Source organism: Poecilia latipinna, unplaced genomic scaffold (genome assembly GCF_001443285.1).
Source record: "Poecilia latipinna isolate Pla-1442-1.1 unplaced genomic scaffold, P_latipinna-1.0 Scaffold743, whole genome shotgun sequence".
Lineage (NCBI taxonomy): Eukaryota > Metazoa > Chordata > Actinopteri > Cyprinodontiformes > Poeciliidae > Poecilia > Poecilia latipinna.
In genome coordinates, this window is record NW_015113359.1 from 199,973 (window position 1) to 224,106 (window position 24,134).

General features: G+C 39.3%; 1 protein-coding gene across 2 annotated transcripts; it reads left to right on the forward strand.

Annotated features, from left to right (window-relative positions):
* Nucleotides 1-5,502: 5,502 nt before the first annotated feature.
* inka2 (inka box actin regulator 2) lies at nt 5,503-19,474 on the forward strand. Of its 2 annotated transcripts, none has more exons than XM_015045775.1 (2): nt 5,503-5,939; nt 16,334-19,474. In XM_015045775.1, the coding sequence occupies exons 1-2, from the start codon at nt 5,868-5,870 to the stop codon at nt 17,591-17,593; spliced, it is 1,332 nt and encodes a 443-aa protein (XP_014901261.1). In that variant the 5' UTR covers nt 5,503-5,867; the 3' UTR covers nt 17,594-19,474. The 2 variants fall into 2 exon arrangements, with proteins under 2 accessions (XP_014901261.1, XP_014901262.1); XM_015045776.1 differs by lacking the exon at nt 5,503-5,939 and adding an exon at nt 14,542-14,975.
* The last annotated feature ends 4,660 nt before the right edge of the window (nt 19,475-24,134 follow it).

Consider the following 24,134-nt stretch of genomic DNA (forward strand, 5'->3'; position numbering starts at 1 on the left):
TTTTGACACTTAACATTTAAAATTTTAACGGTCAGTTGAGACATGACATTTATAAACAATCACAACTGGAATCTTCATATTAAGGCTTTTTGTAACATCTTGCATCACTTTCAACACTTTAAGGGAAAAGTGCCATCCTCATGTTAAAGTGACTAATAATATTCTTCCTTCTCTGATAGATTAACCTTTAAATGCATCATTTGGTCACTTTTTAAAAGTCTTGGCACTCCTGTCTGTGTTTTTCTTATAATTTTTTCCTTTCAAACTTAACTTTTCTGTCCTTTTGATGTGCATACAGGATTGTGTCTGTTTGTTTGTTTGTTTGTTATAACAGCTTTGAAGTGCCAGAGAAAAATTAAAATCTGTCACAGAAATCAAACCTCGATCTTCTTCGCCTGTCACATTTTTTCAGCAGTTCACAGAGCTTGACATAGTGGAATTATATGTTTCATTGTCATATACGATTAAAGTTGATAATCCCATCCAAATAAAAACATTATTTGTGTTCTGACTTTGATGAATTCAACCAATAAATCCAGCTAATCTAGTCTAGAAGAGATCCTGTTCAAATGTCTTTGTCATCATGTTCCTTTGTGTTTAGTTCAGATTCCTGTGTGCTGATTATTCACTTTCTCTCCCCTCTCCCTGTTTTGCTTTCCTCCACAGCTGTTCCAAATCCCCCTTACCAGCTCACCTGCATCCAAAATGACTCACATTCACAATTTAAATTCCATATTATACATTTTCTGATAATTATTTGTTTGAAAATGAAGTAGGCAGAAATATAAACTCATTTAAGCCCTACTGAGAAAGTTTAAAAATGATCATAATTGTCTCAAAAAAAAGCTGGATGAGGACTTTAGTTTATTTAAAAGCTTTTTACACATTAAGAATGACTAACACTCTCCGGAAACAGAGCAGATGAACTTACAAACAGAAGAAAAATGTAACTGCAGTAACTCGTACCTGGCTGATATGATGCACCAGGTCCGAGGCACGTTATGTTTCTGAAACTCTTTCATGTGCTGGACCAGGTGCATTGACTACGCGCTCTCTCAACCACATGTGTGACTCCGATGATCTCTGTGCAGCCTGAACCCTGTTATTAGTGGATGTCTGGCAGACATCATCGCACGCAGGAGGAGATGACTCAAACACAGAGTTAGGTCAGCTGAGAGGCAAACACGCACATGTCAAGCTGCTTTAAACAAATCCGTTTTATTGCCAAGGAGAAGCAGCTCAAGGAGCACATCAGATAGAGAAAACATGGTCTTCTGTTTTAGGCATTTGCTGTATAATCTGTCATTATATACACATAATGTAAAAATAAGTTTGGCAACCGGAAGAAAATATGGAATGTAATTTGTTTTGATCTTTATGTGTTTTATGTTGAATAGTCTAAACATATTTGTTATTTATTATTTGACTGTTCTGTCTTAAGTTATATTAGAATTTATCCGAGATAAAATTATAAAACTATTTTTTCTTCCAGCAAACATCTGTCCTTTGACATAATCACTGGAAAATGGCACTTCTATAAGGGTTATAAGAGGGACAGACATGTAACCAGCTTTAAAGACTGGATATAAAATTAAGTAAGTTTATGCTAAAAAAAATGGAACAATTGGTTTATTGTGAGATTTGTAGTGAGTAAAATAAACCTTTAGATGGCAGCACAATAACAGCTTTGGCAGAAAGAACCGTTCATATTGTTGAGATTCATATTGTTGACTGATTGGAGTAAACAACTAATACCTGATTCTACAGAATTAAATCTGAAAACGTCGCAATTGCTATTTTCAATTTCAGAAGAGTATATGACAATGCAATAATCAATCAGAAGGAATTCTGGGAATTAGTAATAAAAAAAATTGAAAAGTTACATACGTCTTATTCAAAAGATTAGCAGAGAAACTTTATTGTCTTTAAACTTAAATTATGTATCACACAAATAATCACAATTACAAACCGTTTCACTACAAACGTCTCTAAAAAAGCTGGTCAGCCCTCAAAGCTAAAAAGACCTCAACCTTTTCTCTGTAGTGTGGTTTTATCCCTGGTAAAATAAGTCAGTCAGTCAATAAGTCAGACATTACGTCAATTCAGTATTTGATACTCATGTTCAAAGTATGAACATACGTCATCCTGTTCATAGAGGATACGCTTTATTATGGCTTCTCTCTAAAATGTGTGGAATGAAAAGAAATGACATAACGCAGAACTTCTCAAACTGATCAGTTTGTCAGCATGCAGTGATTTACTTTAGCTAAATGCATTATACTCAGAGGTGATACCCAATTGCATTTACAGTGAAGAAACGAGTAGCTACTGGTTTTAAATTACTTCTTTAGTTTTGTTTAATGCCAAAACACACAGGATGTGTGTGGGTGTACGAAGGTATAATGACTTAAAGAATGCAGACTCTCCTCCAACAGTATGGTTTCATTGTAAAGTATAATGAAGCTTTGTCACTTCTTAATCCAGTTTTGGCCTGAACACAAAACTCTTACTCTGAATGAGTCACAATAAGGATTACAAAGTCGTCTCAAGTCAGACAGTTGGTGCTGCTGCTCACTCTGTCCCGGTATCAACGCTGAGCGATCAGAAAGCATGTTTCCTTATCCAGGGCGGTGGACATGCTGACAGCTGGGAGGAAGCAAAGGGGAAAGATCCTGGACAAGAAACAGCTGCAGGTTGGGGTCTCAGTAAGGCTGAATCTATCCTGTGAATCACAGTGAAACTTGTCTGAAGAGTCAACACTGAGATGTGTCACCATCTCAGTGCTGACTTAAAGAAAACACCAAGCCTCACCTCAGTTTTAACACCTCCAGCATTTATTTTTTGAAGGGGATGAACTTTTAATACCAGTCAGAACCATTTATTCAGAGTTTTATACTATAAACATTCGTCAGTGGTTAACCAAATTCAATCTGCAAATGGGAGAAAAGTCCTTTGATGAACAAGAAATCAAAAATACTTCAGTTTTCTGTGTCATTCAACTAACAGATGTTGAATATTTGATTACCTGAGTATCATTATAGTTCAAGACCTTTGCTTAAATAAACACTTACTCAATATTGCTTCATCAACAGAGTTTATTTTTGACCCTTTTTAGCTCAGGGGAAAAGGGAAATTAGTTGTTTAGAAGAAAATTGTTATCTGATATATGTTGTAAACATTGTTCATGTCTTTCTCTTGTAATATTTCCTGAAGGAATTGGGTTCAAAGTTAGAATAAATAAAGTGGAAAAAAATGCTTCCTGTTTCTGGAAGACTGTGCTTTCCTGCAGCTTTGCAGTAAGTAGGTTATGTGCTGATCACAATCTCGTTCTATTCACCTGCATAGAGCACACGTCTTTCCTCTATAAGCTACTTTTATTTTTCTAGAAAGCTTGCTGCTCGTTTCTGCACCCTCTCTCTAAAAGGGTCACCACTTTGTTTAAACTTTAGTGATCTCTTTATCTATTTGTAATGTCTTAATAAGTGTCATTAGGATGGCCTAGTGATTGTAAAAAATTGCTAACCACAAATAAAATGACGTGGATACAGTTTAATGAAGAGAAAAATGTCAGCTTAAAACTTTTAAAGTTTTATGATGGCTGACAGAATCAAAACCAGTTCAAGCTGTTGTGTTTATTCCCCATCTGCACAGCAGGTTCAGGACGTCTTTATTGGTCGGTCCATCTGGATGGTTGGGCTGAATTTTAAAACTTCCAGATGACAAAAATCAGGACAGGAGGGCTGAAAGCTGAGAGTATCCCTCATTCTTTAGTTCACCTGTGAAACGTCATTCAGCATTTTACTTTCAGGGGGCACATAAAACAGACACTCCATGCAGCCAAGAGTGAATTCTTTGACAAAACTGAAAAATAAGATAAGAAATGAGGGGCAGAGTAAACTTTATATAATATTTAGTGTGAATTGTGATTCACACCCAGAATATATTTAATAATGTAAAAAAATAATAATAATACATATGTAGATCTGAAAAGTTACTTAGCCCCCTGGTGTCAATACTACAGAACTAAGTCGCTGTAATTTCAGCACAAATCTTTTGAGAAATGTCTTTCCCTGCTTACCACACCTAGAAACCTAACTTTTTCATCCAATTCCCATTTGGATTTAGGTTTAGACATTCGCTGAGCTTTGCTTAAAAATAAATATACTTTAATTAATATAATGACAATGAAGAGATTAATGATAATAAATGTGTCATTATTCTGCAGGAAGAAAACCCTTTCACAGGTTTTCTTCCAGGATTATCCTGTGTTTAGCTGCATCCATCTTCCTATGAGATCTTACCATATTCTCCTTCCTTGCTAAAGAATAGCATCCCCTCAGCATGATGCAACAACCACCATGTTTCACAACAGGGATGTTGTTTGGAGGGTGATGTGTTGACTTGAGTTTGTGCCACACATTGTGTTTCACAATATAGGAAGTTCAATACTGCTCTGTTTTGGCCAGAGCACTTTCTTCCACATGCACAGACCCATTCAATGAATTATGTCAGGAACTTTGTCACTATATGAAACACATTCTATAGATTAATTACATTGAGATTGCTTGAAAGCATTTATTTCTGTTAATTGTGAGGCTTTTCCACTTACAGCAAATGTAAATATGACATTTAGAATAGTATGTCAGACCCATATAACTTGACTATGTTCTGTATAAAAATGACTGTATGCTGTCTGCCCTGCTTGATTTGTTTTAAACTGTAAATTGAATTTCTCAAGGTAATTGTTTTCCTCTTGCCACTTTTCCAAAGAGAAGAAGAGATTCGTAGAATCATTATTAAATTCACCCACCTGAGCTGTGAATCTCTGCTGCTCCTCCAGTGTTACCTTGGGTTTCAGATGAAAAGAGGCTTTTAATGTTTGCATGGCAGTGTATTTTACCTGGTTGGATTATTTAGGCATTTTTTCCCTGTCAGCATTTTTCAGGGTAAACCAGACAGGTCAGCTCCCCTATTAAACATCTCTTTGAGATGTTTAATAGGGGATAATTAATATGCTGCCCATGCAATCTTTTCAGCTGACTGGAGGAATATAAATATCTTCCAGACTGCCTGTCTTGCATATACAATTCTTTCTTCCCCGCCAATAAAATCTCAAATCCAAGCCAGTGAAACAAAAGCTCCAGGATCAGGTGTTTCCCTTTAGAGTCTGCAGAGAAGGTGGCCAGGAAACTGTCCCTATAGCTCCTTTTATGGCACAGTTATTATGGAAACATCCTCCTTTAATTTCCTACACCAACAGAGTCAGCAGACTCTGTAAATCTATAATTACATAGCATATTTATATTTATATCATATTTGACTGAAATATTTCCAGAGGTTTTGATTTTTCTACTCAAAGCTCCCTAAAATCTGTTTAAGCTACAGCGGATAAATCTGCTCGCCAGTGATAAATGATGGATTTCTGGTTCATCCTGGTTTGAATGAGATTCGCTCTGCTCTCAGAGGCTTTCTCATTGGAGGGAACCGGATGGGTAACGTAAGCGGCTGTCTTGAATGGTAAAATATGAGAGGAGGAGGAGGAGAAACAGAAACAGGAGATACACAGAGATTGGCAGAGGGAGACCATCAGCTTTACAGCGGGAGAGGAGGAACGGACCATCGCAGCCATAACACGGACGGACCTCATTATCATTTTTTGGAGTAAACACATTTTCGTCATCAGCGGCCATCGCGTCATTACGCGCATTCCTCAGCAGGATTTGCGCATTTTTTTTTCTTTTATTCCAGACAGTCCGCTGCTGATTTCAAATATCTCTGCACAGGGAAATAGCTCCTCTCAGTCATGTTCGAGCTGGTGAAGCATTTTATCTGACTCTTTGAAATTAAAAATAACAAAAATAAGTCAAATGGAAGAGCAGAACTCCAAACCGGAATCCAGAAACATGGACGCGTGTCTGAGAAGACTCAAGCAGGAACTGGTAGGTTCTGGTTAATACACCTCTGGTGTTTCTCTTTTTCGTTTTTTTTTTTTCACAACTGAGCTATTTTAACTTACATGTCATTAAGAATACGTGACAGTTTAATAATTTGTCTTTAAATCATAATTTGAGATTAAATATTTTTGCCTTGTTGCAGACTGTATCCTGAAACAGTTCTGCATATCAAACTCTTATGTTTCTTTGGCTGCTATTGTTTTTATTTGATTTAGCATGTGCACCTATTGCATGTAAGCTTTATGAATGCATTAACCTGCATGCTTAAGGCAGTGAGAACATCAGAGACATGTGCACACATCCCCGCTCATTGTCTGCACATCTGGGGCAGATGTTTCAAGCCCTAATGAGCTCTGTGTTGCCCCTTCTTCCCAGTCAGCAGGAGTCGTTTTTACCCTGCAAGGGTTTATAAATTCTTGAACGTTTAAAATATCTTTCATGCTGTTCACACATGTTGTAGTAAATGTGATTGATTTCCTGCGAGTTCAGAGGTGTGAGTACAACTGGCAGTCGTGTTGAGTTTCATCACAACCTCATGTCCTGATTTGAATTTATTAGACTCCATTATTCAATATGTTAACATCTGTCCACTGGCGACCGGACGTGTTTGATCTCAGCTCGAGTTTTGCTAACTCTTTCCTCGTTTTGATATAAAAATCTGTGAGGGGAACCCTTGCGTCCAGAATCATCTGGCAGGGATGTGCTGTGGAGTCAGATTCAAAGGAGCATTAACTGGCACAGATTTCATTTGGAATCCACTTCAAAGCAAAGACAGATTTTTTTTCTCTCTCTCTCTTTCTCTCCTCTTGGGTCGGCCACCAGCCTCCTGAAAATCCTTGGATGGCTGTGTGTGTTTTTTTATGTTGTTTTTTTGGGGTTTTTTTAAGTTTAATCTTCCTGACTGGCGGCTCCAAATTAGTCCCATGTCTGTGAAGTGGCACTTGAGGTGGCGCTGATGCCAGAGTGACGTGTTGTGTCATTGCTGTCGCATCCCAGTTCGGTAACATTGTGGAAAAAAAGTGTCGTGGCATGCAGAGGATCAAACGAGAAGAACAGAGAGCAGAAGCCGGTTAAAAACCGAGGCAGTGTCCCCCAGTAAGCAGACCATGTGGGGTGCAATCTGTTGTTCAGAAAATAAAGGGTGTCTATGCCAGGTTTGGGAGTGTTTCCTCCACAGCGACTGGTCTCCATCTAATACTCGAACGAGAAGGAATCTATGCTCTGACTGCAAAATACATGTCAAAAAATCTGATAACAGACTTACAGCTCACATGGATAGTGAATTATTGCACTGCGCCACTGTTATGCAATATTAAAGCATTATGCATTTATTTGACACATTTTAGCAAGTCATTGCAAATTCCTTGCCAGTTAAACCAGTGTTACCTCATCCTGATCCATCTGGATCCACTGCCTGCATGTTTTTGAAGATTCCCTGTTTACCTGAGAAGGTTAGGGACACATCTGAAGCACGCTGGTTCCTGACAAGGCATGAAACCAGAAAGCAGTTTTTGATTTGGGCAAAATTCACCACTAAATGATACGCCTCTCAGCTTGATTATTTTCTCGTTCTTGCAAAACAGCTTCATTTGATTGCACTGCAATACAAGAGTATCATTTCTAATGCTGAGGAAGACGATGCAGTTTATTTCTCAATAAGGGGGTTGCACAATTTAAGGAAGCACCCTGTTAATCAGACTGAATGGTCAATTAGTTTCAGCTCATTACTGACTCTCCCTTTATACTCTCTTTTTAATGCGGGGAGGGGATGAGATGTTGTCAGCAGAAAGCAGCAGGGAGTGATATATCCATCCTGGAAAACATTAAGCAGAATCCAAGAAATTGCTGTAATATTCTCAAGGCAGAGTTTTTATTTTAAGCTGGAACAGTCTGCACAGCAACCTGTGTTCAGTTCATTTCTGTCCACATAACAATACAAAACCATACAGTTCAGGTGATCATGTAGTGTTAATTGATAAAAGTTATATACGTATAGAAACATAGCAGATTTTATTGAGTGACTGACTATAAAATCCTCCTGTGTAGGCATATTGTGTGAAACTGAATGGAAATAGCAAAAAAGTGTGAAGACAAACATATCAAAGCTTAATCAAGGTGTCAAACATACCAAAACATGGACAAATACCTTTTAAATTTAATGATACATACCTGAACATTCATTTATTTTGTATAGTTTTAGTTGTAAACAGACACAATTAATTTATTAATCATAAAATACTGTTATTAAAATCACTTTGACACTTCCTTAAGAACAAGAAGTCCATTGTGTTTCTAAACTCAGTAATTATGTTTAATAAATTCAGCATAGACCAAAGCCGCTATTAATAAGCTATTTTTTTTTTCCATTATTGAGCAGGTACATTGATCTATTCTGCCATGCTGTAAAGTGAGCATAGTAAAGTCTGCAGTTTCAAATACCAGATAAAAATGTGAGAATGGCATTTAAAGTCCTGCTGAACCCTGTGAAACTCACAGCTTTAGCTTTAGATAAAAGCGCTTTAATGTTGTAAAGGGTCAGCAGTACCAGTCTGTGTAGGTCAGAGTCAGGTCATCCTCAGACATCTGACCCTAACACCGACAGGGTTTATGGCTATTTTTTTCCTAACTTCTTAACTCAGTCAAGCTGTCAACAACCTTTCTCCTACAAATCCATTTTCTTGTCAGGAATGTGTCGTCGTCGCTCTTCTTTCTTCTTGAGAAAAGTCTGTCAATATCACTTTGTTCTTTTAACTAGGCTCTTATTCATTGTGCAGACAGCAATGAGACATTTTCAAACGCATGCATAAATCATGATTCTTATAGCAGACAAAGAGTCATTCAAAAAAATAAAGCATAAGCCCTTCCTGCCTACTCAAAGATAAAAAATACAAACACTGACATATTTTTGACTCATGTTGTCTAAACGTGGGGTTTACACCTGTCTAACAACACTACTGAAGACACAGAAACACAGATCAAGGCTTTCCACTATCAGGACTGCTGAGGTAGATTTATAGTCATCTTCTTTTCCTGACATACCGGAGGGGAATTTCTAAGCCAACTATCACTGGAATTCAACACAAAGCCAACAAACACAAAGTCATTAATCGAAGAGAAACACCAGCAGAAAACCTGTGGAACCTTCTGGAAGTCTCACCTTTGCCACGTTTGGGCGTTGAATCAGAAAACATTTCACAAAGCAAGGTAGTGGTTTAACTCTAAGCCCGTTTGTTTTGTTCCTCCCTCGTGGCTCCTGTTCTGCCTTTCCTTCCCCTCGGCTAAAATTGGCCCAGCTCTCGGTGGCAGCTGCGAGGTTTGCCTGGGTGATCATTGTGTTTGAGACGGAGCCACAAGCCTGTAACAAAGCATGTTTATCACTGCGGGCCAGCGTACATAACCTGTTTTTTTTTTCATGGCTCACAAACTTGAATGGCCGTACCCAAGACGTGCCACAGTTCAGCTCTTTTTCTTGAGGGAGTCGAGTGGGTAATTATGCTGCTGCTGTGGCCACACATGGTGCATAATTAAGTCCAGTTCGTCCTTCTTTCATTTCTTGTGGTTTCTGATGTCATTGAGGTTTAGTGCAGTATTCCTTGTACATGTTTGCATCGCCATACTGCTTAGTACTGGCCTGCAGAAAATCTAAAATTGTTCAGCTATTAAGTTGGAAGTGCTGCATGATCACGGAAAGCAACAATAAATATGAATGGAAAAATCAACTGAATCAGTAAAGTCGTGGAGTGACTAAAGTATTTGTAGTTTGAAATGGTAATTCAAGGTTTATAAAGAGTTTTAGACTTGTCTCACTCTAAGGTGGTCCTTGTGCTAAAAAAAACTTAAATTGTTCTATCTTTGTGTTTTTGACACAGTTTAATAAATCTTAGACTATATTCTAAATCGAAGTAGCACCAAGTTCAAATGTGACCAGTTTACATATTTTGAGATTTAACTTAAAGATAATCCAGTAAAGTCCAGATTAGTTTAAAAAAATTAAATCTTCAAAGTCACCAAGTGCAGTAAATGGCACTTATTTCCTACAGTGCTATTACTGTACACGGCACAGCAGGATGCCTCTTTCCCACTGACTGCACTTACAAATGAGCCATAGAGAACTTGTAACGTTTTTGAAGTGCCTGTGGTGCTCCCCTTAGGCCTTGCTACCATTTGCAGTGAACCATACTTCCCTCCACTGCTGCAAAATACTTTGTTAGTGAAAGTATTTTCACCAACGATTACTCACTCATAAGCTGATAAAGATCAATCACACCGAAAAAGAAATGCCTACAGCAGTCTACTGAGCAAAAATGTTACATTGGCCGAATGAACGGCATTTGTTTTCTCACTGCCTTACATTTCTACCCTGGTTACTCTGGCCTGAAATCCTTTACATGTTCTTTTCTGAGTATTTGTTTTACCCATGAAAATCTCTGCAGGCACACAACCTCCTGCCTCTATATCCAAAGTAAAACATCGTCAACTTCTCTGAGCATGACGATGGTTCATCTCCTGGATTTTTCTCTTCATTTGATTTTAAAGGAGTGTTACAAATGTATTTGTATTATGACACAAAATAACAAACATCAAACACTTTGTGTATTTGTGAATATCTTTTTTTGGTACGCTGGCCCATTTAGTACAAATTGAACAGCAGTAATAGCTTCCTAACGTCTGGAAAAGTGAAGCTGAAAGTCATCAGCAGTCACATCCATGCTCTTCAGAAAGTGCTTCTGTGATTTTGCACTCCTTTTGATGTGAGAGGGGGGCTGAGGAATTTTACATCCCACACACACACACCGCTGACGTCAACTGAAGCGCCATCAAAGGTCTACGTAGGGACTGATGCTTCCAGTGAAGATTTGCAGCCAAGAAGACAACAGATAGAGTCCCACTCTATCCCTGCTCCCCACATATTATCTGCCAAAGAGGATGATACGGATCCTAATCATCGCCAGCCTCCCACAGCAGCAGCGTCACTTCTGATGCTGTAAACGAGCTCTCACAGGAAACAAGTCGTTAAACCACCTCCCTGTTTCGGAGAACACCATCACAGAGTCTAAGTGTTGGGCGGCAGGTTCTAGATGCAATTTTAGATTGGGTCTGAACTGATTTATTTTAAAGGGATAGTTGTTGTGACTTTCTAGCCTTCCTTTGGTTCATTTCTAGCCAGGTAGAGTGGAGGTGTTCACTGCTTTAAGAAAGGCACATTTTAAAAAGGCATCAGGATGAGCCTGTGTCCCAGTTACTGTGGACAGATCCCCAGATAAACATTGAGTTGAGTTACATCAACATGAATGTTTCTGGTAACAGCTGAACTTAAATTAAATATCAAATATGTAATTGATTATATTAGTGCAGAGTAAGATTAATATGATGCATAATCAGCACCTACTAAGACAAAAACAGACACTGCAATGGCTGCTGAGATTATATTTACGTTTCACTTACAGAGCTTTTCAGATTTTCCTCCTCTGTGATTTTCTGTGATACTTGGCTGCAACTACTATTTTTACATAAATGAATGGGATCAAACCGAGTAATAGCTAAGGTTCCAGCTTTGTTCATGATTAGGCACCTGTTAAAAGGTGGGACGTATTTGGCACCAATTTAACATCTTGCCCTCAAACTTGATGTGCTAGAAGCAAGAAGAATGAGAAAGTGTAAGGACTCTGACAAGAGCGAAGCTGGGATAAATAGATGACTGCAGAGCATTTCTAAAAGTGAAGTATCTATAAAAGTGGCCCAAGGAAGGAAAAAGTGTAGAAGCAGCAATACCCAGGCTCTTTGATGCATGTGAAAATGCCGATTGAGCATCTGTGCCAGACACTGGTTGAAATCTTTTTGAAACTACAAGAAGTAGATATTTAAAATAAAAAAGATTCTTTGTTCAACGCTCACTCCCTGCAGATATTCATGGATAAAAACACCATCTATTCCTAACAAAAATTTGTCATGACATCGTGCAAGAGACATTTATGTCCGATGTTCTGTTGCTCAAATGATTCATGCTTGTTTCTGTCCTGACTGATGGCCCCTGAAGGCATTTTGACCAGAGTCACTCTAAAAGCCTTCATCACCAAAAAGGCATTCATTATCCTGAGCACAGTCATTTATTTTATTTCACTCAATGCTGTTCAGCTCTGCCGCTGTGCTTCATCATCATAACCTCAGGCCCCTCCACAGCCACACAGACCTTCTCTGTATCCCACAGACGGACAGTCCATTCCTGTTTGTGACCCACACAGCCTCACCATTCATTTTTTTAAATTTTGGTTGGGTCTGGAGGGAGGGTTGAGAACATTAAATATGTGGTTGCTGGTCAGCTCCTTGCAAACAGGAAGACCTATTTGGGGCTGATGACCTCGGCCTCTGGAGGGTCGCCTCTGTTTACCCACCCTCCAGCCAATACCAGGCAACAGCAGTAAAAAGTCTCTATTTCGAAGCCAAAAACAAGAATTATGTTTATTTTTCATTCTGTTTTCCACTAACAGTGAATTTTCATGCAGTCATTCTGGTTTAAAGAGAAGACACAGAGTTCAATGAAATGGGACAAGCTTGAGCATGTTTGAAGCTCAGTATGAGAGGAAGAGTATTGCTTTGTTTCTACTTCCTGCATTCTTACCACATGCAGGAATTTGATGCATCTGTACACATATTCCAACTTCTTACCAAAAAACAATAAAGATTACACTGTTTTCTTAGATAAAATGGCTCAGAAGTTCTTAATAAGCTTTCATTCTGCACTAATTTAACTCTGGCAGCCTTTGTCCTTAAACACTGAAGCATTCTGCTCTTGATTGGCAATTATGTGCGCTTGGTCGACTCCACTGCAGCCAGAAGAAAAACGTGGGGGTTGACTGGCTTGACTGGGCTTCTAAAAAGAGATCTTCTCATTGAAATATATGCTTGATGGATTAAATCACTGAAATACTTGGAGGCTTAAGCACATAAAGAAGGCTTAGCTAAACTTTGCAAGACTGTCTTAATGATGCAGGCATTTCTGGGTGAGATTTCCTGCAGCCCAATTTCATTCCACTTCTCTTATTTAATAAGCTTTGACATATTTCTGCGTCTTTTTCTACTACAGCAGCTTCTGTAGGTTGTGTCAGGTCTTCTATGTCTTGTTCCTAATAGGCCCCTTAGCTGATTCACACATTGTAATCATAAGGGCTTCTGAAAATGTCTGTGACATTCATGCCAAAACTAGAAACTGCTGCAGGATATTATTCTAAAGTTGCCTTTTTAGCCTCTTGAGCAAATATAAGAATGCAGGTTGAAAAGTCTGACATATTTGGGCCAGAAAGTTCAGCTCTGAAGTGGCAGCAGAGGAGCGCCCAGAGTTAGTCAGCATAATGGGGCTTATTTTTTTTATTTGTTCCCCAGAGTTCAGCATGAATCATTAATATTCCCTGAGAATAGAGTTGCCAGTAAACAATGGCTGTATTTTTGTAGGTAATGCTTGCATTTTGGGGATAATGCTATGGCTGTATGGGAGTGTTCCAGTTTGCACTTCCAGACAGGTGAGGTTATTTTAGACTGCCTGAGAACAGTTGGCTTTTGAGATAATATTTCCAAAACAGATTTAATAAATTGAAGTGGTTTCACCGGCAGCTCAGAGTGCAGTAATCCCTGCTCCCTATATAAACTTTACTAAAGGCTCGTTTCTGCCTTGGATCCAACGTAACAGAGCTGCTTCTGTCATCTTGTGTTTCGTCTTGTTGATGTTTGATGTGGAGTAAAGTAAACCATGATTATCTGCTGATTCTCTGCCTCTCCCAGGACACAGACAATTATGGCAAATAAGTCAGTCATATGTAGAAAGCAGGGAGACAAGAGACAGCCTGATTGTGCTACTTACATGTACCTTTACTGCCTAATTCAGAGAGCCAGCAGGAAGCTGGAAGGCTTTTATTCTCAGCATGTGCATTAATGGCCTTATTATCTGATCTTCGAGGTGTTTCATGCACCCACTCATGTGTCATATGCCAGAGGGCAGGCGTTTAAACCGGGTCTTTACATTGTTTAAGTGTCAAGCTGAGGTTAAAAAACAAGAAGATTTACATGCTTATTACAGTTTTTAAAATGCACATAACAATGATTGTAATGATAGTAATTTTTCTAACTTTTCTGGTACAGGCTTCTTTTCTCTTTGCTCTTTTTCACAAAGCTATTTTAAATTGATAATATTCATAATGTTCATAAATAATGAACTCAGTTGCAGTCAACTTGCTGGTAAAATTAACAAGGTGTGTGGCAGCATTTTTTGAACCCAAAAGAATAAACACATATGAGTTGTGAGAAAGCAAGAAATCTTTGCTCTATGTTGAAAATTAAAATAAAATGTCGATATTTTTTAAATCTAACCTCGTTTTTGTTGTCATTTTGCAAGACGAATGTAAGATTACAGATCTACAGTTAGAAAACTAGCTAACTTATGGATAAGGCAACTTTATGACAGTTCTTTTTTTTTTTTTTTACCTTTTTTTAAGCTATTTTCCCATTAAATTAGAAGCTATGTCACCAACCGCCTCTCCCCCTCTCCATGTCCTTAAGGTTTTTCTCTTTCTTTCCACTCTGTGTATAGCAGCCTGGTGTTGTTGTTCCCATATTAACCCCCTACCACATCCCTGGTGTTCTTATGGTGTCATCCATAATTGAATCCATCAACAGTTTTCCCTTGAACATCCAAACATATGGTGAGGAATCCTTTCCCATCAGCCCCACCTCTCTCTGTTGCTGATCACCCGGCTGACTCTCACCACCCCTCTCACTTGCTGTCGCTCTTCCACCCCATCTCATTGTCAATCCATTTCTGCCTGACTGATCACCACTTCCATTGCCCTCTGAATGGGGATTATAGTCTAGACGGGCAGAGCTGATTGGCTGTGAAGCCCAACGGTGTCTCTGTTTTGGATGGGGATGACTATATATGGGGGCAGACTGATCAGTTTGAATGGTGAGCAACACTGACTGACTGGCAGAGGTGTAGGCTGACAGGGCTATCTGTATCTGCTGTCTGGTGAGGTAAGGCGGGGTTTTCTAAGCTTAAGTTTAGAATTTGTTCAGTTACTTGCATTCACAATAGCTACTTATCTCCCATATCTGTCAGTCATAGTAATTACTTTGGCAGTTTGGTTGATGCGGATGACAGTTTGTAGGCATGCTTCAGAAGTTTCACATTGACTTTTCCCACACAGTTTGGCATGTTGTTGCAATTCTTTGCATTCTTACCTTCTTCTTCCCACCAACGTTTTATTATTTTTAATAAGTAGGGCATGCTTACCTGCAGGCTGAGTCATCATCAAGTTGCTACTTTCAGCAGTGCATGCATGTTCACAATGTTAATATAAACCTGTTGTGTCAACAGTTTAAGGGAAAATTCAAACTCGCTGAGGAAGTTTGTAGAATCTCATGCTTGCAAGTTAAGACACAGGTCAGAGTGTTGCCTCTGGGTTTTTTTATCTGCCTTCAGGAGAAGACGGTTAGTCCAAGTCACATGGCAGAAGCACATGAGAGCAGGAAGAGAGAGAGCAGGATAAAAATATATTATTAGTGCTGGATTAGAGGGAACAAAGGTGGCTCAAATTAGCAAGCGAATATGTGGTAAAACAGATGGAAGGAGAGAAAAAGAAAATGAAGATAAAGAAATTGAGGAAGAACAAAGAAACTGCTGCGTTTTGCAGCTGTCACTGGTTGGGTCCTCTCATACGGAGGCCATATGGGATATCGTCATCCAAAACTAGGTCACATGACCACACATTTTAACTGGAAATGAGGAGCACTGGGTTGATCTGGTGGTTTCAAAACCTTGTACCCTTAGTATTTAATAAGCCTGTTTATAATGTCTAACAACTTTTTTTATGTTTATTGATTAAAATCAGAGCATGTTTTTATTTTTCTTACCTAGGCTTTTACTCTGTAAGATAGTCAAAATATTTACATGCCTTGAACCTTTTTAGATTTTGTCACATTACAACAATAAACTTTAATGTCCAATACAAAGTATCCTGTAATAGTGCTAGGACACCATCACTACTATAAAATAAAGCTCTAGCTGTATGTTTAGAGTTGTTGTACCTCTATACACTAGTATTAAATTTCTGACAGATACTTACTTGAGAAAACCAGGAGTTTGCTCAAACCATCTACCATCAACCTACTAATGTTAGTCAGCTTCCCTGTCAAAGAAAAGATTGCCACAGATGACCATGGCTTATGTGTGAATTGGTGCTAAGGTTTGTCATTGTAATGTGACAAAATGAGAAATGGTTAAAGAGGTAGAAATCCTATGCCAAGGCTCTGTAGCTACTAAAAGTTGAAGTAAAGTCTTTGCTGTTTTTAACCTCTCATCGTTATTTCTTCTTTGCTCTCTTTTCTTGCAGCTGTCTATGAGAGAAGCTGGAGATGGCCTCCACGCTCAGATGAATTCAATGATGGGAGCTCTCCAAGAACTCAAGCTCCTTCAGGTCCAGACAGCGCTGGAAAGCCTAGACATTTCAGGACGCCCGATTAACCGGGGAATCCCACATCCTGCTTCAACTACCGCTCAGCTATCAGCTGCATCAGCTTTGGGTCTAAGTGAAAAGCACGAGTCCGTCCAAAGACCAACCATGACAGAGGAACCCAGCACCAGTCCGGTGCCAAGTCTGAGGCTGTCCTTGGACAGCAGAAACTCCCTAAGTAGGGATGATCAGACTTCATCAAGAAACAGAAGCAGCATGGGATTCTTCTCTTCTTCAGCTTCCAGTCTGGAGAGTGAGAGTGAGAGCGAAAGTCAAAGAAGTGGTACAAGCACAAGAAGTGAAAACAACATTGAGTCAATACCCAAAAGGTGGTCTGGCTACACTGCCCCTCAGGTAGACTTCTATGGACCAATGGTGGGAAACCCACCGCCAGAGCAATACCCTCATTCCCAGGCTCCTCGTCATGCTCAGGTGGTGGATCTGCCTGGGATCCTGTACAGCCTCTCCAAAGAGGGACCTTCTTTGGACAGCGACTACTCCCAGGACAGCGCAGACGATGCCAGCGACTGGACATCATCGCTCATGAGCCGCAGCCGCAACCGTCAGCCCCTGGTGCTTGGCGACAATGTATTTGCAGATCTTGTAGGCAACTGGCTTGACCTGCCTGAGGTGGAGAGAGAGGACGGAGAACACGAGGCAAGGAGGAAGAGAAGAGAGGAAAGGACAACAGAAGGAGGAGAGGATAGACCCGGCACACCAGCCCACCCTCTTCGCCTCAGCCGCTCGCAGGAAATCTGCAAGAAGTTCTCGCTTACCACAAACATCTTCAAGAAGTTCCTGCGCAGCGTTCGGCCCGACAGGGACAAACTCCTCAAGGAGAGGCCTGGCTGGATGGCTCCAGAGCTGTCTGAGGGTGACCTTTTCAAAAGGCCTAAAAAACCGGCTCCTAAGGCGTCAAAAGGCAGCTTTTATCTGCCCTTCTGGGCAAACGGACAGCAGGGCAAAGGGAGGCCCTGTCCGCATCTAGCCGAAGCCGAAAGAAAACAGCAACCGTACCAGCCCTTCCCCCAGTTCTACCAGCAACCATTCCCAGGCATTTATCTAGACAGGAGGCAGCCAGAGATGGGTCTGGAGAAAAGGCAACCCTTGTTTGACTATAACACAGCTGTGTGGGTCTAACAGTGAGTCTCGAGCCAAAAGGCTGCCAATGTTGCCAGACTGACTAGGAGACAGGTGCTGGGGGTACGAGCGGCTCTGATGGAAGGAGTGAATGGATGGATGAATAAGAGGCTGGGGTATAATTACATCTTTCAGAAATGATCTGGTACACTTCCAACACCTCCAGCATATGTCCCTCTTGCAACTCAGAGATTATCAGGTCCAACAGTGAGTCTCGAACATTTGTATGACAATCTGAGAACCTTGTGTTCTACGAGTGACTGAAAATGTGCTGCAGTGTGTCTGAGTCTTTTTCAGGATTTATGCTTAAGTTTTGTATTTTTCAGATCTCTTCACACGTGTGCACACGGATTGTCTGGTTGTCCCAGAAGATGGTACTTTTGACATAAACATCCTTCTCAGAATGTCACCAGAAACTTTATAAAAGCTACAACAGACCTTTTTTTCATTGTTACACTCTCCGACATGACTCACATTACTTCTCTGCATCTATATACAGCAACCACCAGGAGTCAAATTGCATTGCTACAGTTTCCATATGTGAAGCTGTTTACAGCTTCGACTGATTGCACTGCCACTAAAGAGTCCTGAGCTTCCTTTTGTTTCCAAAAAGGCCTTGGAAAGTCAGGTTTAACTGGACCAGCCTCGTTCACTCTGCTCAGGAATTAAAAACTGAAAAAATACAAGTAGACACTGCCACACTTCAATCAGTCTCAAATATATGTTAGTAAACTCTTCCTTGGATCTAACTTTGCTCAGACAGACACAATATGATGCATGTTCAATTCAAAGTCTGCACTAAATAAATACTGCTGAGCTTAATTTCATAATGGACAGAATCACTTTTCTTTTCAGTTTTGCTGACAGCGTTGTCTCACAGTAAGGGGGAGGAGGTGAAAGATGGCACAGCCAATTGTGAACACTGCCTAACCGGCGGCCATCTGGTACCCAGCTGTTACTGAAACCATGTCTGTGGCTTGAAAAAGTTGCAGAACAAGCTTGTTTAATCCCAAAGCTTTATGAATGATCGGGATTATAATGGTGGTGTTACATGTTGCACACATGCTGAACTGTAACAGAGCTGAAATAATAGATGGTTGGAAAAAATGACCAGCAGCCATCCAAGCGATTTGAGGTCAACGTACCTGATGTATAGATATTTGTACATAGCTGTCACCAAACAAACAGCGGCAATAAGAAGCACTTACTGTAATATGCCATTGCATGATTTTCATTATTCTGTGCAGATATGAGTATTTAAAATACGGTCACAACATTGCATGTAAAGAATGCCACAGTACTCGGATTTACAGATATTACTTTTCATAAATAGCATCAACAGCTTTTTTCACAACCCCCCTCAGGATTACAGACCACACTGCCCACTCTCACTCACAACACTCTGCTGATAATGGAGGACCACTGTTATGCAAGGACAATCTGACGTTCTTCACTTATTGTAGAAGAAGAATATTTTATTTCTGTGTGTCTTAAATGGGGTAACAGACAAACCATTTCAGCCAGCAGGGATTAGGCCTCAGAGGTCTTTTGAGTGTCTTGGCCAGAAGATCCATATGGCGTATTGTCTCAGTATTCAGGTCAATACATTCTGCTCATTCAGAGGGTCCAACACTCACACAGACACATACAGATTTAGCTAAAACAAGACACAGCAGTGTGAACTGTTAAATCACTCAGTTTGTCTTTGTAATTGGAACATTTGTTTCTTCTTGGTAAAAATGTTCTTCCGTGTAATTTTTTTTGTGATATTGTTGGTATTTTTCACCGGGGTTCTGCGAACCGTTTATAGTGTTTATGTGTCCTGTGTGCTGTAAATCTGTCTTTGACTTTCATAAATTAAATCTGCTTTACAGAAATAAATATTTCTCTGTGTTTTTACTTTTTTGCTTAGATAGAATTATGACAGCAAAACTTAAAAGTAACCTATGCTCTCTTCTAAGGTATTTTCAGCAATTTCACACCTTTACTACATATACAAAAAACGGCAAGATAAAAAAGTTATATTGTTTGTTTTTCCTGTGTCTTTTAATATTATGACAATCAGGAAAGAAGTTATATAAACTAACATTTGTTTAATTACATGTTACAATTCCATACAGAAGCCAAGACATAATGGCTTTTTAAATGTCTTTTCAGTTTTGCAGTTAATCATTATTTTGCTATGCATGGCTGGAGTTCAACAATGTTGCTCATGTTGACAAAACATAACTGCCAGGTTTGGGTTGGGACAACACAATGGATGAGATCAGCATGACATAAATTTAAGTGTGGTAAAAGTTTTACGTTTGAGATCAAATTTAAAGCTGCAGTCAGTGCAAGAACAATACATATTACATCAAACACCTGCAGAAAAAAATATATTCAAGATTAAGGTATAAAAATATTAAATCATACAGTAAATTTACTGTTTTCACACACAGTTTATATTTACAATTTTTACAGTTTCTTGAAGAAGTATTGCCATGTCTTTAGCTCAATCTTCTCGTAAACTCTGACCAACTTCTCTGTCCCTTGTGACCAAAAGTACTTCCACACAAATGATTCTGCCACTACCTTGTTTCACCATTATGCATGTTAAACATGCTCTATGGCAACATGCAAATAGGATTCCTTAAGATTCTCTTCCAACAATGAATTTATTCATGATATTTTGCCATAAAGGCCACATTTGTGAAAAACAAAGCCACAAATTCTCCTCCCTGAGCTGAGAATCTCTATAACGTTTACAGAGTTCTAATGAAGATCTTGGGTGTTCCCCTGATTAATGCCCTAGAGCTAATATTTAATTCAAGTTTTGCAAAGATTCCTTTTGCACATCAGTTCAAAAAATATGTGCATATTTTTGTGATCTATCCTGGGAAAGCTCACATTTGCAAGTAACTAATGTGAAATCCTGACATATCTCCTGCTATCTGCAGCTCTTAGCCTGCGTCCGCTCTGCAGAACGGCGCTGCTGCGTGACTAACAGGCTCATCGCGAGTAAAAGCCAGCATGTCAGTCACAGGCCGAGCATCAACTGTGCACTAAACTGATTCTAAATCTGTCCCACAACCCCATCAGTGACTTTAATAAATAAAACAGCAACATGAACTCTGCAGTCTGGCAGTTCATCACAGCCACGTCATGACATCCAATCCCGAAGATGCTTTTTACGAGATACACATCAAACCACAACAGTCAGTTTATATTTCTACGCTGAGCACTTTGTCAAAACAAGACATGGCAAATGCTAAGATCATGAGATTAGAACAGAAAAGCCTAACTTCCTGGGTTTAATTTCATCTGCAGAGTAATTTATCATGGGTTCTTCCAGAACATTTACAGTTCTTTTTTTTTTTGTAAAAAAAAATATATATATATTACAATTTGGGCAATTTACTATTTTTAGTTGTTTTTTCTCAGACAGTTATGTTTTTGTGTGAGATATGTATGACTATCTTCATAGGATTATAACCATCAAACACTCGAGTGGAAGAAACATGACATAACACCTGTCATGAACATAAAGAAGTCTTTATGAATGTTCATGACAGTTTTCATGAAGTGTCATTCGGTAAATAATGACACTTTTAATGCAAAGTTCCTCTAAAGGTTGCATTGAAAGTCCATTAAAAATGCCAACTTTGCATTAGATTATCATAATTTATGAAATCATGCAAAGTTGGCACTTTTAATGGACTTTTAATGCAACTTTTAGAGCAACTTTGCATTAAAAGTGTCATTATTTACCAAATGGCACTTCATGACAACTGTCATAAACATTCATAAAGACTTCTTTATGTTCATGACAGGTGTTATGTCATGTTCATGATAGTATCAAGTCAGTCTTATGCACACCCCGTCAGATAAACTGTTAACGCTTATTTTATTAGCGAGGAATTGTGACACATTAAAATTGTTTGATTAATTTCATCCTTACAGCCAAACACATTCAAATAGAGTTTATAAACCGCATGTGGTGTTATAAAAAGATTTCCCAGTTTTCCCTCAGTTTCCTGGAAGATTTAAGTGATTTATATAACTCTGCTAACAGGTCAATGAGCATTTTAGATAAAAAAAAAAAAAGACACCGGCTTCATGTGGATTGGGATAATTATAATCTCCATGTGTGTTTCTGTGCTCTCCACAGCAGCTGTGAATGTACACTCGTCTCCTATGGCTCAGTTTCCCCAGGGATCCCAGCAGTGGACGCTCTCTGACCACATCCTCCTCCTCTTCCTCCCTCCCTCCCTCCTCTCCGAGGGCCCAGATTGTCAGCTGTCACACTCCCACAAACTCACAACTCTGTACTCCCTTTCACAAATCTGGGGCACAAATAATTCCTGAACGCAACTTTAAAAGTCTGAAGGTCTGCAGCTTTGCGAAGCATTAAGACAGGGTCATGGCTTGACTCAGAATCTGCTTGGGTTCAAAGCCTGGTTAAAATGTGTAATGTTTGCAGGAAAACAAAGGATCTCTGTATTAGTAAAGGAAGCTGATAAGGGACTGTGGTGTTTGAACATGCACCTTTGGATCCCACTGCAGGCTAATTTCCTACTCAGTGCTCATCTTTCAATAAACCCTCAGCTGTGCAGCCGCAGGGCTCTGTATTGGCCCTCAGGAATGCGCTCACGTTTCACTTTTTATAATCGGCGGCAGCTAAAAGTCCACAACCGTCGCCCAGCGCAGCTTTCTGCAGGTTCCCACAAGAAACACGAGACCACTTCATATGTGCACGCTCAGCAGCCAGGCTAAAACTGTGCAGAAACCAGAGGTCATGTGTAGTCGCACATGAACACCCCCACAGACATTTAGAAATGAAAGACTATGTCTTAAAGCCACAAAGTAGGGACAGATTTGTCCGGGAGATAAATGCAAGAGTTAAATCCTGGGAGAATTATTTGGGATTTAACATCTGGCTGCTCTGCAGTGAAGCACCATTAGTCTCACACTCTGCTAGTCTGCTAATGTATAAAAAGCGCAACAGCACAAACATAAGATTCTCATCAGCCAGGGTTATCTTCTCATAACCCTGGCTCATGAGAAGATGAAAAGCAGATATGTTACAGGACAAAAAATAAAGCAAAGATGCCACTTTCATTGGCTAACAGTGTCCCTTTTTTCTCTACCAAAACAATGTTTAACTTTTCAATTACTTGCAGTGATGAAATAATTGATAAAACAGAATTTAAGTAGCTTTGATGAGATTCTTGTAGGGTAAAAACATCTGGAGTAATACAGTAAGTCTGAAGGTGGTTTTAACAGCAGTAAAACTGGTTTTATATGTCTTAGTTTAATTAAAGTCAGGGTTCAAATCGTCCATCTTTATTGCTGAGCTGCACTAATAAAAAGTGTTTCTGCATTGTTTGCTGGAACAGTGCTGATATTTTGCCTGCCATTTATGATTTATTGCAAATACAATCTTATCGAATGATCTCAGTGAGCGGAAAAAGCTTCCTAACGTAAAAGTCTGATTCCAGCAGTGCTGAATATTTTATCTTGACAGAACGAACCGCCAATTTTTTTTTTTTTTATTTATTTTTTTTTTTGAAGTCAAGACTGCAGCACAGAGCTCCCTGCAGACCACCCTCCTCTGAAGCTGCGTGTGATTGATGTCTTTAGGTCCTCTGACAGGTGAACCCAGCAGACAGAAATGTTTCCACGCTTTGATCTTCTCCCTGGCTGCCAGTCTTTTCTCAATCCAAGGAATTCAAGCGTGCTTGTACAAATGTGGTGAGACGTTCCTGCAGCTGACTGACAGAAGTGCCGTCAGGCTGTTGTTTCAGGGCTCTCAGCAGCCGCCTCCTGCTGTTTTCTGAACATGGTGTCTGCATGGGGGGTGAAAACACAAACATTGACAGGCTGATCCCTCTGCTTAATGTACAGCACGGATTAAGAATTAACATCAAACATTAAAGGTGCTATCTGTAAAAAAAAAAAAAAAGAAAGAAAGAAAAGTCATTTTTAAATCATACACACACAAAGTAAAAGGAAAATAAAATTCTAAAGACGAGAAACACAAGGACATAATTTGATATTTCAAAAATTGCTCAGTGATCTATAGTTAATTAATGTCCAACATCTGTTCTTCGCCCTATAGAAGAGAGCTACTCATATATAAATATAGGAAAAGAAATACCCTATTTTCATAAATTATACTTACTTTATTACAGTACGTCCTGCCGCACGTTATCATTCAAGCTACAATTTAATTTCCACGTATTTTATTGGGATTTGACTATTGCTGTTACTTGAACACTCTACCAAGGAATATTGGACCCTGAAAACTAAGATTGAGGACCACTGGTTTAGACCAATCCATTATTTGTGTGTTGCAATGGCCAAGTGAAAGTTCAGGCCTAAATTTAAGGGAAGAACTGTAGCAAGTCATCTAGATGTACTATGCTGGTAGAGACCCAAAAAACGTTTTGTAAAATTGCAGTAAAAGACTGTTCTATTTAAAAATACATATATGCTGAAAAGCTTTCATCAGTTTCCTTATACTTGTTGATAAAATTTTTGATGGCTATGAAAACTTTTG